We start from the raw sequence: 12,234 nt of genomic DNA, 5'->3' as shown, positions 1-12,234 counted from the left end.
ATGGCGGCGGCCATGGTGAGCTCGGCGGAGCGAGCGGTGCTGGTGAGTGCGGGCGGGGGCTCGGAGCCGCCGTGATGACCGAATGCACCGGCGGCGGGGCGGCACCGCGGGTAAAGGCGCGGGGCTTCGTCCCTTCCCGTCCTGCCCCGGCGGCGCCCCCTTCGAAACGCTTTAACGGGGCCGAGCTGCCCCTGGGCGGGCGCGGTGCAATCCCGTGTGAGAGCCGCTGCCGTGCGCGTGTCCGAGCTGCCGGGGTGGCTGCTGGGGGCCCCTGCCCTCGAGGACCCCGAGGACAGACGTCGCTGCAGAGGCGGAGGTGCCCGCTCCGATGGCACGGAGTCCTGAGTCCGTTGTGCCCCTGTGTTATCGCTGCATTCCTTGATAAAGAGTCCCTCTCAGCTTTCTTTTAGGCCTCCTTTAGGCGCAGGAAAGCTCCATGGAGCGTTCTCCAGGCTGGACGGCCCCAAATCTCTCAGTCTGCCCGTATCGTGTAACGGCCGTAGGATGAGAGGGAGCGGCCACGGGTTGCACCTGGGGGAGTTCAGGTTGGAGAACAGGAAAAGCTTCTCAGAAGGGGTGCTGAGGCACTGCGATGGGCTGCACGGGGAGCTGGGGGTCACTGCAGTCACCGTGCATGGAGGTGTTGAAGAACTGGGGATGTGGCAGTGACTGACACGGTGTGCAGTGTTGGTGGATGGTGGGACAGGATGAGCTTGGAGGTCTTTTCTGACCTTTATTCTGTGATTCTTAGTGGTGTGATTATTGGTGCAGTGATTTGTGCAAATTCTGTTTTATTAAAGCCAGGGCGGGAATGTGGAGAATTGACTTGTCTGGGATGGAGCAGAGAACAAGGCCACAAGGCCTCTGAACACATCCAGCAGAAAAATGATCTTTCTTCTCCTAATAACGTGATGCAAAGATAACACATTGCATTCTATTTACAGCTTAAATCATTTTCTTATGTCAGTTACATTTATTTCTAGTGTTTGGCAAATAGTTCTAATGCTTCTGCTGCTGTCTTTCCGCAATGTAGGAAGAAGAGTTTAAATGGCTGTTACAGGAAGAGGTTCATGCTGTTTTGAAACAGCTGCAGGATATTTTGAAGGTAAGGGCAATGTGTTTCATGCACCTCTGTGCTGAGAGTTTGCCTGTTTGCTGTTTGCTGGGAGGAGAAGTCTTAGTAGGGAGTGTACAGAAAGAGCCATCAACTGTTTGTTGTGCTGTCCCAAGGGTTTGCCAGCTGTCTGGTTTTGAACACTTGCAGTGAAGCTGTGCTCTCTGAGGATGTTCCATTCTTGACATGGAGCATCCTCCATGCTTCATGCTCTGGAAGGACGTGTGGAAGCAGCCAGGCGTGTGTCCCAGGCTATTTTTGGGGCATGAATGTTTTCAGAACAGAGAATCTGAATCTTCCAAGAAATCTGCCATGTGAGGGCAGGAAGCAGTACGCTAACCTTCAGCTAGCAAGCCACTGCTCATGCAGTAACTTGCACGCATGCCCTCCCCCCCCCCATTTGAGCCCACTTTTCCCCCAACGTACCACTTCTCTGCATCACCTGCTCAGGTGGGGGTAGTGGGTGGTGCAAGAGCAGGGACAAATATGAGGGGATGATGGGAGGAAGATGCCCAAGGAGGAAGGATTGTAGCTCTGACGTGGCATGTGGCCCAATAGGGGTGAAGATGACCTCCAGTTTCTGTATATATTGTAATGCTTTTGAAGAATGTCTTAGTTTTAAAGATGAGGTATGGCTGCAGGACAGTCAGTGGCCAGTATAACCAGTCAGAAGGGCTGATCCTTGGGGGTGCTGTGGGAGAGCCCTGCAGGCATGACTGTGAAGCTGCATGAAGTGGTTCTCTGACAGTGGACAACTCTGCACTGTTGTGACTCTGGGGTGAGCCGTGGCATGCTGGTGCCCATACAAGAGTCAGGGGATGTCTCTGTTCTCTTGTGATCGCTGGGCAGGGTGCTGGAGGCTCACAGAAGTGACTGCACGGCTCCAGGCCTCTTGTTGGCATTGTTCTGCCTCTCCCTGTGCCCAGGCTGAGGCGTGCCAGGCCTGGGGGCTCCAGCACTCACTGCTCTCTCTCTGGGGCAGGAGGCCTCCCACAGGTTCGCCCTGCCAGCGGGGGGCTCGGAAGGAGCAGCCAAGCAGGAGAGCTTCGTGCTGAGTGTGGCAGGGTAAGTGGTGTTGCTGCTGGGGTCGTGATTCCCCCCTTGTGGGGCCATTTTCTGTGCTTTGGTGGTGAAGGAATGCTGCCTCCCAGATGTCTTTGGGAACGGTTCCCGTGGCACTGCTGAAGTAAAGGGGCCTCATTCCATGTCGGATTTTGCCTTATGGAAAAACAAATTCTTACGGCAGGTTACTTTAGCAGTTTGTCTGTATTCATGTTTCAGGGGCTGTTTTGACTGGACTTTTGCAGCTTCTTACTGTCTCTGTAATACAGTCATTGATCCCTGACCACGTGCTGGTGTACTGCTGTCAGCAGTTCTTGCCAAGGGACATTTGATTCTGGGATCTGTGAGCTTAACCTACAAGACCTGCTCTGACTCTGACCTTGGATAAATCCTAAGCATTGTTGTAATCTCCCTAAGATAACAATGCTAAATCTCCTTGACACAGAACAAACAGAGCTTTGTATGTGGTCCTTCAGGAGTGTAGTTCTGAAATAGCTGTCCATTTTTTGATCTACAGCATAGTCCTCTGTCTGAATGTCTGTGCCTTGGCAGGGTTACAAGCCATGGGCATAGCAGAGTGCCTTGCTGCTTAGAGACAGCATGGCGAGCACCGAAGAAGGGTGCAGCATTCCTGTCTTGTTTCTGAAAATCACAGTCTTCAAATCTTACAGCATTAAAATGAGCCTAGCTTTTATTCCTCGTTTTTCCAAGGTGGATCTTAAAAAGTGCAAATCTGAAGCACCTTACTATGTAAGGTATGGAGAAAGTGAGTTTTACAGCCCAGGCACCTCAGCCCTCCCCCACTGTTTGCTGGGGGTGTGAGCCATCTTGCAGGACCTTTGAACGGGCATGGGGTATGCTTTTTTTGTTTGTAACAGCAGTCAAAGTGTTGATAGGTGACACATGAAATAAACCCTGTTTGGAACAGAACGTGATGTTTTAGGTAAGGCAGGCAGGGTGTGGTGGTGCACAGTGTATGGCAGAACACCAAGAACTAGGGATTTGGATGTGTTTGTAGAGTCCACCTGACCCCCAGAGGGAGGGGAGCGTGGCTGGCTGCATGGCCTGGGGAGGAACAGTGCTTGCTGGCAGTGTGTGTGGGTGTCTGTTGTCTCCTATGACCTGTGTTACCCAGATTTTCTTCTCATTCTTTTCATTTCAGCATGGACCAGGTAAAAGGTGTGTTGACACTGCAAGGAGATGCCTTGTGTCAAGCTGTAAGTATATCCGTACTTTGTACCATAAAGAGATGTGGGAGAGGTCTTCGTTGCTATGCTTTAAAAGTGATCAATAAGTATTTCTTGTCTTCCTTAATAGGCCTTAAATCCTTAATGTTTCAAGGACCGTTGAAATTTTTCAAGATCCAGCATTTTGAGCGCTCCCCCTCCATGGCATACCACTGCACTCTTGATGCCATTTGAACTGGCAGTGGATAAGAGATGTCTTTGGTTGTAGTTTAGACCATACAGACCCTTAGACTTGGACTTTTTGCAAAAGTTTTACCTCTTTGTCTTCAAGAAAGAAGCATAATTGATGGAGGTTATGTTGGTAATCATACCAGCTGGCACTAAAATTCCTATGGTGCAGTCAGCTTTTATGGGGATTCTCTGCCTTTACTACTTGCATTGTTGTAATTTCAGGCTGTCTTGAGAGAAGACTTTGGAGATGAGATGGTGCTTGCCTGGTTCTTGATATGCTAAATTCCCTTCAGCTTATCTGTGGTTTTAACATCTTCTTGGAAAAGGACTGATGTTCTGACCATGGTGGAATGGCTTTTAGCAGCTTGCCAAGATGGTGTGAGAGGCAGAATGGATTGGCAGCCTCTATGTTCTGCAGGTGGGGATTGCTTGCTCTGATGTGTTGGCTTCTTTCTTCAAGGACCTTAATTTGAAAATGCCCAGAAGTAATCAGCTCCTGCATTTTGCATTCCGGGAAGACAAGCAGTGGAAACTGCAGCAGGTACCGTTCACTTTGTAAGTTTACCCCTCTGCAGCATCTGCTGCCTCATTTCTTTCAGTAAGGACTATTCACATCCTAAGTTGTGGTAAAAGCTAAGGGAGGAAACGTACGTTTAAATTGAATTATGGTGCTAGGAAAGCAAGAAGTGAATTCTGCTTGTTCCTGAAACCACCAATCTGAAGGCTGTTTATATAGAGCTCATAATCCTTTAAAAGGAGTGTTTAGAGTGTATGTGCAGCATGTAACTTTATCTAAAGGCCAGGCAAGCAGGACAGAGAGCAGCTTCAAAGGTTTTGAGCTGGTTCAGTCACTTGCTTTCAGTGTCTTACAGAAGCACTTTTTAATGCTAAGAACAGCTGTCGCTGCACTGTGCCCTTGTAGCATAGCTGAGTTCCCTCAGTTAAGTACTGAATCTCTCACCCCATTTTACTGAGAGATACTTGATTTCAGAACCTCATCTAGAGCCTGGTCTTGAAAGTGTGGTTTCCCACAGTTATTTGTCATAGCTGAAGGTTGAAGAAGGGTGTATGCTGTGTACCTTCCTGTGCCATGGCTTGGATGTTTCTACATGGTTGGTGTATTTGGTCCTGGAGTGCAGTTTGCAATGACTGTTTGGGCAACAGAGTGAAATCTTTATAAAAATCTAGAAAATTGTGTGCTCGAGTTGTTGATGCTGAATTGAGCTGTGCTTTGCTTTGTATTTCAGCCAGTCAGGATTGTAGATAAACTGTGCTTTACACGAAGCTTTGGTGCTAACACTCCGCAGTCTGTCTGTTCTGTGGCTGTCTTTGAGATGGGCTTCTGCCAGCTGACAGCTTTATTCACTTGGAAAAATTATGCTGAACTGTTGTTAAGATGTGGAATGTGGATGTGGAATGCTTCAGTGTAGAAGCATTTACTGTAATTACTTGGAGATCTTTGTCCTGTCTGGGCTAAAATTGAGGATCTTGAAGTGTTGTATTTCCCTTAGCATTTGGTGCCAGTTGGAGTCTTGTTTTTCTGTGCAAAGTGGGGTAAAGCCATGGGTAAGAAATAGCAGCTTAGGTCTGGTTTTGAGGAACACAAGCAAATGCACAGAATTTGACTAGAAATGAGAGCAAAATCAAGGGGAAATAGAAATAAAGCAAGTCCCTGTGATGGCATTATTGGTATTGCTGAGTTTGTTGGTGCTGCCAGGAACTGTGTTGTTTGCACAGAAGCACTTGGGAGACGCAAAGGCTGGAAGTGGTGGCATTTTAGAGATGTCATAGTTCAAAGGCCTACAGAATCTCTGTACAAACTGTCAGTGGATTTTATAATATTACCTTTCTGTAACCTCCAATGCCGTGTGCTACTTAAGAGCAAGACTCTGATCCGTGAGCCCAGGATAAGAAGGAACCAGTGCCTGGATCTACACCAGGGAGGCCTCTACAAATTTGAGCTTGGAACTGGTGGTACTGAGGAGTAGCACAGATGTATCAAGCAACAAATATCCCAAACTTATTTCATCTATCTCCCAGCAGCCACATTTTCATGCAGACTTGTCTGCTTTCATTTCATTTATTGTTCCTTCTGAGTTACCCCTCAGTTCTTTTGTGCTCTCTGGAACTAAATACAAATCACTTTTTCCCAGAACTGTATTCCTCCTCCTCTGGTTTGTCTTTGCACCCATGAAAACACTGGGGTACACCTACTGAGCTTGCTCTGATAGTTGTCCCCCAGCTGCAAGCAGCCTTACATGAGAGAAATTTGGGCTAGCTGTCTCCTGTGTTTGGTTAAGTTCCACACAAGCAGCACAATGGCATTTTCTTGAGGCTGGAAATAACCTTCAGCCCCCAGTGACTACAGGGCATTTGTCATTTGTTTTAGCTCTAAGGAAGAAATCATTATTCGTGATGGTAGACTGAACTACCATATGCTGTCAGCAGTGAGAATTCGTGCTTGAATGGTCGTGATCAGAGTGTCTGATGTCACTCTTCCTTTGGGACAGCAGCAGTATTTTTACTGAGAGTTCATGGTGTAGCTATTACACTGTTCAGTATGTCCAGTGAACAATATAGTAATGTATCTGGACAGCAATGGCAGATTTGTGTTGGCAAGTATCTGGTAGTAACAGGAAAATGGCCTTAACATGTAAGAAGTCACCATTTTCTTAGATGACTCCCAACGAGATGGGGAAATTTGTATATTACAGAGAGTGCTTCTTTAATTCTGCTACATTTGTACCCTTGCAGATCCAGGATGCTAGAAACCATGTTAACCAAGCAATTTACCTGCTTATGAACAGAGATGTAAACTACCACTTCAAGACAGGCTCAGAGGTTCTCAAGGTGAGGAGAAAAGCACTCCAGCTGAGTTGGAGTATGCATGTTTCTCATGTTTCTTTCCTCTGTTTGCTTTTTTTTTGGGTGGGAGGGGGGGAATCTTATTGCACATTACTGTCTTGTCTCTTCATACTGGAAGTGTCAAGGAGTGTCTGTGTGACCTCATTTGTTATGAATCTATTACCAGTCTAGCATCAGTAACGAGGTTATAAGTCACACTGAATGCTGATCTGAGCAGTCAGTGCCTGGTGCACAGCAGTGATGTTGTGAGAGAGCCTCTCTTGGGTGATGTAATTATCACAGAATCACAGTTCTTGGATGGGACTTCTGGAGATCTCCCAACCCCCATCTAAAACATGTTCCCTACAGCAGGTTGCACAGGAAAGTGTCCAGGTTGGTTTTGAATATTAGAATATCTCCAGAGAAGGAGACTCCATGGCATCTTTGGATAATTTGTTTCAGGGCTGTGTTATCCTCTAAAGAGGTAGATCAATCATGCTCTTCCCTGTCGGTCAGTGCTCTTGAGGAGAGGAGAATAAACAGTGCAGTTGTAGCAAATAAAAGGTAACAGGATTTACAGATGGTTTGAAAATGGCTTCTCCAGTTGCTGCTAGCGATACCTGTGTGATACAGACCAGCTGCTGTGTGGGATACAGCTCAGCCTGGACATGCTCTCTGGACCAGAGGTTGGGCTTCACTCAGTAGAACTCAGAACAGTATCAAACATTTCAGCTAAATTTCTTTAGTTGCCATATGTATGCACAAGGGCTGCTGATAGGGAAGATACAGTTTTATTATCAGTATCCTTTTTAATTTTGATTGGAAGGAGAGGGGAGAAATTAGTCAAGATTTTAAATATTTTAGCAGCTGTAACTTTGCAACAGACAAATGTTGCTTCCCACTTCCCTGAAAAAGGAAGTCTGCCTGAACAGAGCCTTTGAACTGTGGTGTTTCAGGCAGAATTGGACCCACAATGAGCTGGTTCTATAGTGCTGTAGCTTTTATAGGGTTATGAATGGGTCACGAGACATTCAGTACTTCTTGTACTCATGAAGTGGCCAATAGGGAAACTGGAACATGGGTTGCTGTTTTTCTTGAATACCTGCTCTTTGGAAGAGTTTATGATGAACTGTGGATGCTTCTGTGACATCAGTAATTGATCTCATCTTCCCTACTTGTTCTTGTAATGAATAGTTATCTCTTCAGTCTTTGTCATTAAACACTTATTTCTCATAGCACTTCCAAGGATGGGGCACGCACAGCTTCTCTGGGCAGCCTCTTCTGGTGCCTTGCCACTTTCATAGCATTGAATTTATCCTGGATATCTAACCTAGATCTACCCACATTTAGTTTAAAGCCATTACCCTTTGTGCTATTGCTGCACTCCTTGATAAAGAGTTCCTCTCCAGCTTTCTTCTAGGCCTCATTTAGGCACAGGGAAGCTGCTATATGGGCTCCCTGGAGCGTTCTCTAGGCTGAACAGCCTCAACTCTCTCAGCCTGCCTTCATTGGAGAGGTGCTCCAGCCCTCTGAGCTTCCTCCTATGGACCAGATCCATATTCTTCTTTGGGTGCCCCAGAGCACCAGCTCAAGTTCCATTTTTTTGTCTACCAATAACGCCCGGTCCTTCTCCACAGGATTGCTCTCAATGCATTCCTTGCCTAGTCTGCATTCCTGTTTGGGATTGCTCTGACCTGGGTTCAGAACTTTGCATTTTGTCTTGTGTCACCTCAGTCAAGACAAGGAGGGGTAGAACAAGTTTTCTTTCTTTGTTGTTCTTGTATACTTGTTAGTTTTCACAACACTAGCCAAGTTCTCCTCCAGCTGTGCCATGCCTTTCCTGATCTCCTCCCAGCACTTATGCATCTTTAAGCATGGTGCTGTATCACTGTATGAGTCTTGCTTTACGATTTCAGCCATTGCCAAAACCTCGTATTTGTTGCTGATTGATTGGTATTTGTGAGGAAATGGGAATTGTCATCCTGTTGCCATGAGTTTATAAGAGACCACAACATCTCCTTTTCCAGCAGCCTGTATCCAGTCACGTTCTTTTGTCTGCTAGTCCTTGTGGGAGCCACATCTTCCCAAGTCCCTGAATTCTGAGTGGAAGAGGGTGGTTGTAACACTGGCAGAATCCTACAGCCTTTTGCAGCACGTTCTAAAGAGCTGTTCATGGCTTTCCACTCAGCACTGTACTGTCATTTTCCAGCTTATGGATGCTGTGATGTTACAGCTCTCAAGAGCACGGAATCGACTCACCACTCCAGCCACTCTGACTCTACCAGAAATTGCCTCCAGTGGTCTCACAGTAAGTATGTGGTAGTCTAAATCTTCGGTAGTCTAAATACTTTGGTAGTGTGCAGTGGTCAGGATATTGTGCTGCATTTTGGTGGGAATGGATTTCTGAAGCCTCTCCTGGGAAGGGAGAGAAAGGGGGAGAGAGAAAGTAAGTGCAAACCCTGAGCTCTTAATTCTTGTCTGTTCTGTATCCCTTGGGGTGTGAGGACTCTGGTTGTCAGGGAGAAGTTGTGTTCCCTGTCCAGGAAGGTTGTCCAGGGATGATTTCTTCTTATGAATACTATTCCATCCGCTTTTGGCATCAGCACTCATGCCCACACCATCTGATCAACTGCAGCAGGAGGAGCAGCCATTACATGCATGCTGCTCAGTCTGTTTCTTTTGTCACATCCCACGCTATGGGCTGCTTGCTGTACAGCTTAGAAAAGGTAGTGATTTTGTAGCATTAGAAATAATGGACTGTTCACTGATTAAAAAAACAACTTATTTTCTCACTAGAAAATGTTCAGCCCTGCTCTTCCTCCAGACATCCTTGTGAATTTCTATATAAACCTGAATAAGCTGTGCCTGACTGTCTACCAACTCCACGTGCTACAGCCCAGCACGACCAAGGTGATGCCTGCCATTTCTTGAGCCTTGTTTATTTACCTCTCCTTCCCTCCTACTGTGAGGAGATCACACTGTTACAGAGTGCACTGTTACAAGCATAAGATAATGTATAAATCGTGGTGACTGGTATTGTGTCTGTATGTAGGTCTACTACAGCCAAAACACTGGCTCTAAACCTAGCTCATGGCATGGCTCTTTAGCCAAGAGGAAAATAACAGTGCTCTGGAGAAAGTCATAATTATTTTTGCCAGTGTTTTATCTTGCAATATAGTTGGATAATTTTTACATAGTTCTAGAAGGGCATAGCTTTGTATTACATTTTATACTGAAGTCACATCTTAGGTTTTCTGAATGGGATTTTGGTGGTTACTTTTCTGCTTTACATAGTACACTTGGGTCAGCTTGATGTCCCATAAAAACAGAATTAAACTCTTACAGTTAATGAAATATAGTCCCTCCGTAAGGATATTTTTCCTAAAATCAGTTTTCTGCTCTTCTACTGGATATTCTGTTCAGTGGGAACTTATTCTATGATTGTATAATCTGGAGCTAAATTGGACTCAGCCACTGTGTAGAATGTTTTTCTGAAGGAGTAAAATGGGATCAAATGGCATGGATTCAATATGAACAAAGTATTCAGATGTATACAGCAGGTGTTTTTTTTTGTCAAGCTACTAATTTGCACATCTTATAGGTCTTCAAAGTATTTTACTGCCTCAAAATCCTAATTGCCTTTGCCTTCTCTTAGAACTTCAAGCCTGCTGGAGGATCCATCCTGCACAACCCTGGAGCCATGTTGTAAGTACAGTTGCTACAAGGCTGTGTAACAGTGATAGGAGGATGCAGAGGGTAAGGTCCAAATGGATCAGATGCTCTCATCGGATTGTTTAAATGGAAAAACTAAACTGTTTTTTGCAAACTGCAAAACTGCAATTTGCTGTGGCTGTACCTGTAATTGCACAGCTACCTGCAATAGTGTTTCTTTAATGACTGTGAGAAAGGCTTTTTGGGATTCAGCTCACCCACAGAATGTCACGAGTTTGGCAAGAGATTGGAGTCATTAGCCACCAGAACATCAGACTGTTGGTATGGCCTCCTGCATTTCCTGCAGTGCACCTCTCTGGAAAGTGATAATGTTTCTACCTGAACCCTATTGAATTGTGCTAAATTCTGAGTCCTGCTGGAGGTAGACTGAGAGTTTGTGTTCTGTAACTTTGCCAGGTGCTGTTTTAAATGAAGAGGTCATTCTGACTCCTTCTGTGAGAATGGAGGAAAGTTTTGTGTTCTGTGCTGCTGTGTGTGAAGCTGTGCTCTTCTTTTACCCTATCCAGTGAGTTCAGCAACCAGCGGTATGAAGTCAGCCATGTCCATAAAATGGAGTCTGTTGTCCCATGGTTAAATGATGCCCTTGTCTTCTTCACAGTTTCACTGCAGCTTTGCCAGCAACTGAAGGACAAGGTAATGGCCTTAGAGAAGGAGCTTTGTTTTATAACTCTGAATTTCGAGGGAACCTCAGATATCCTAAAAATCTGACGAGATATTTTGTACAGCTGGTACACAGACTGAAAACAAGCAGTGAGTCAGCGCTCTGGAGCCTAAGAGCTGGCTGTCGCTGGCGAGCAGACAGCCATCTGGGGGGAATGTAGCGTGGCAGATGTTTGCTGAGCTAGATGGAAAGGAACAGGTCAAAGTTTTTGTGCTAGTCGTGAGGTGGATGTTAAGAAATGCCAGTGTCCTAGGGAGGAGATGTGGAGACCTATCCAGCAAGCTGGTTTCCAGTAAAACAAAGTTCACTTTCAGCCCTGCAGCTGACCTGGCTGCTACCTTGGCAAATAACAGTGTGCTCTAAGCCTCTTCAGTGACAACAGCAGCAAATCTGTCTTTCTGCAGCACAGTGCTAGATAATACTGTAAAACTCAATCTTTCCACACTTATCGTAAGCTCATTCTTCTAAGGTCAAGAGATTCCAGGAGCTTAACTGCTTTCTCTCTTGCTTTCCAGATTTCAGTTTTCTCCAGTTACTGGAACTACAAGCCATATTAATTCCCTGTGGACCTTCTGAACCCTTAAAACACTTCCAGTGTCTCCCTGTTTGTTTTCTGTGTGCCAGTTGAGTCCAGGTCAGCCTGTGAGGAGTGCTGTGATTCACTTACCTCATGGTCCTCTTCAGGGTAGGGTCAATGGACCTGGAGACACATGTCTGGTAGCCTTGTCTGGGAATAATGCATGAGCAGGGCACCAAGCAATACTGTGTGGTTGGTGGGAGCTTCCACCTGTCTTCATTGTGTGGTTTATGCTTTGCCAACCTCTGATAAACATCAGTCCCTTACAAGGGATGGGGAGCTGTGGATCAACCACGTTCATTAACAGTATTTGCACACAGTGCTATCACTAACTGCTGGACTGTGAGCTGGTTGGGAAGGGGTGAAATTAGACTCATCTAACACACCACAAAAAGTGCATGGCATGTTGGTCCAGCTGCAGTTATGACTAGTTCAGCTTTTCTCTCCAATCTGTTCTGGCCATACCCGTGTTACTGATTCCCCTTTGAAGATATTCTTACTTGCTACTGTTTGAGCTTTTTTTCCTTGGCATCAGTGTGATCATCTGTATTATTTATTTTTCCTAAATCCCAGTCCAGCCACTTGGTTTTTTTCCAGGTGTGGTATCTCATTTTCATTGCCAGCTTTTGGAGCTGCCTTGGTACCTTGAACACAGCTGTGCAGTCTCACATCCTGTCATTAAACTCAAAGTGAGTACCACGTTGTTACTATGATTTGCTGCCTATTTATGATTGCTACATTATGTAACTCAGCCATCTAACCATTGGTAACTGTGAAATAAAGATCCTCAGACATACCATGCTCCTGTGGGTTGTCTTTGCTGCGA

The 12,234-nt window shown here is 45.8% G+C and overlaps 1 protein-coding gene across 1 annotated transcript; it reads left to right on the top strand.

Moving 5' to 3' along the window:
* ROGDI (rogdi atypical leucine zipper) lies at positions 1-11,388 on the top strand (the record flags this gene model as incomplete). The annotated part of the gene is made up of 11 exons (XM_079542778.1): positions 1-42; positions 1,034-1,105; positions 2,097-2,179; positions 3,339-3,393; positions 4,055-4,135; positions 6,349-6,444; positions 8,648-8,746; positions 9,235-9,348; positions 10,094-10,143; positions 10,677-10,803; positions 11,347-11,388. 11 exons carry the CDS (start codon positions 1-3, stop codon positions 11,386-11,388), a joined length of 861 nt encoding a protein of 286 aa, XP_079398904.1.
* Positions 11,389-12,234: the final 846 nt, after the last annotated feature.

The sequence above is a fragment of the Tetrao urogallus genome, assembly GCF_951394365.1.
Source record: "Tetrao urogallus genome assembly, chromosome: 15".
NCBI classification, from domain to species: domain Eukaryota; kingdom Metazoa; phylum Chordata; class Aves; order Galliformes; family Phasianidae; genus Tetrao; species Tetrao urogallus.
The sequence above is the reverse complement of the archived record's forward strand: the minus strand, read 5'-3'. Positions and strand labels throughout refer to the sequence as shown.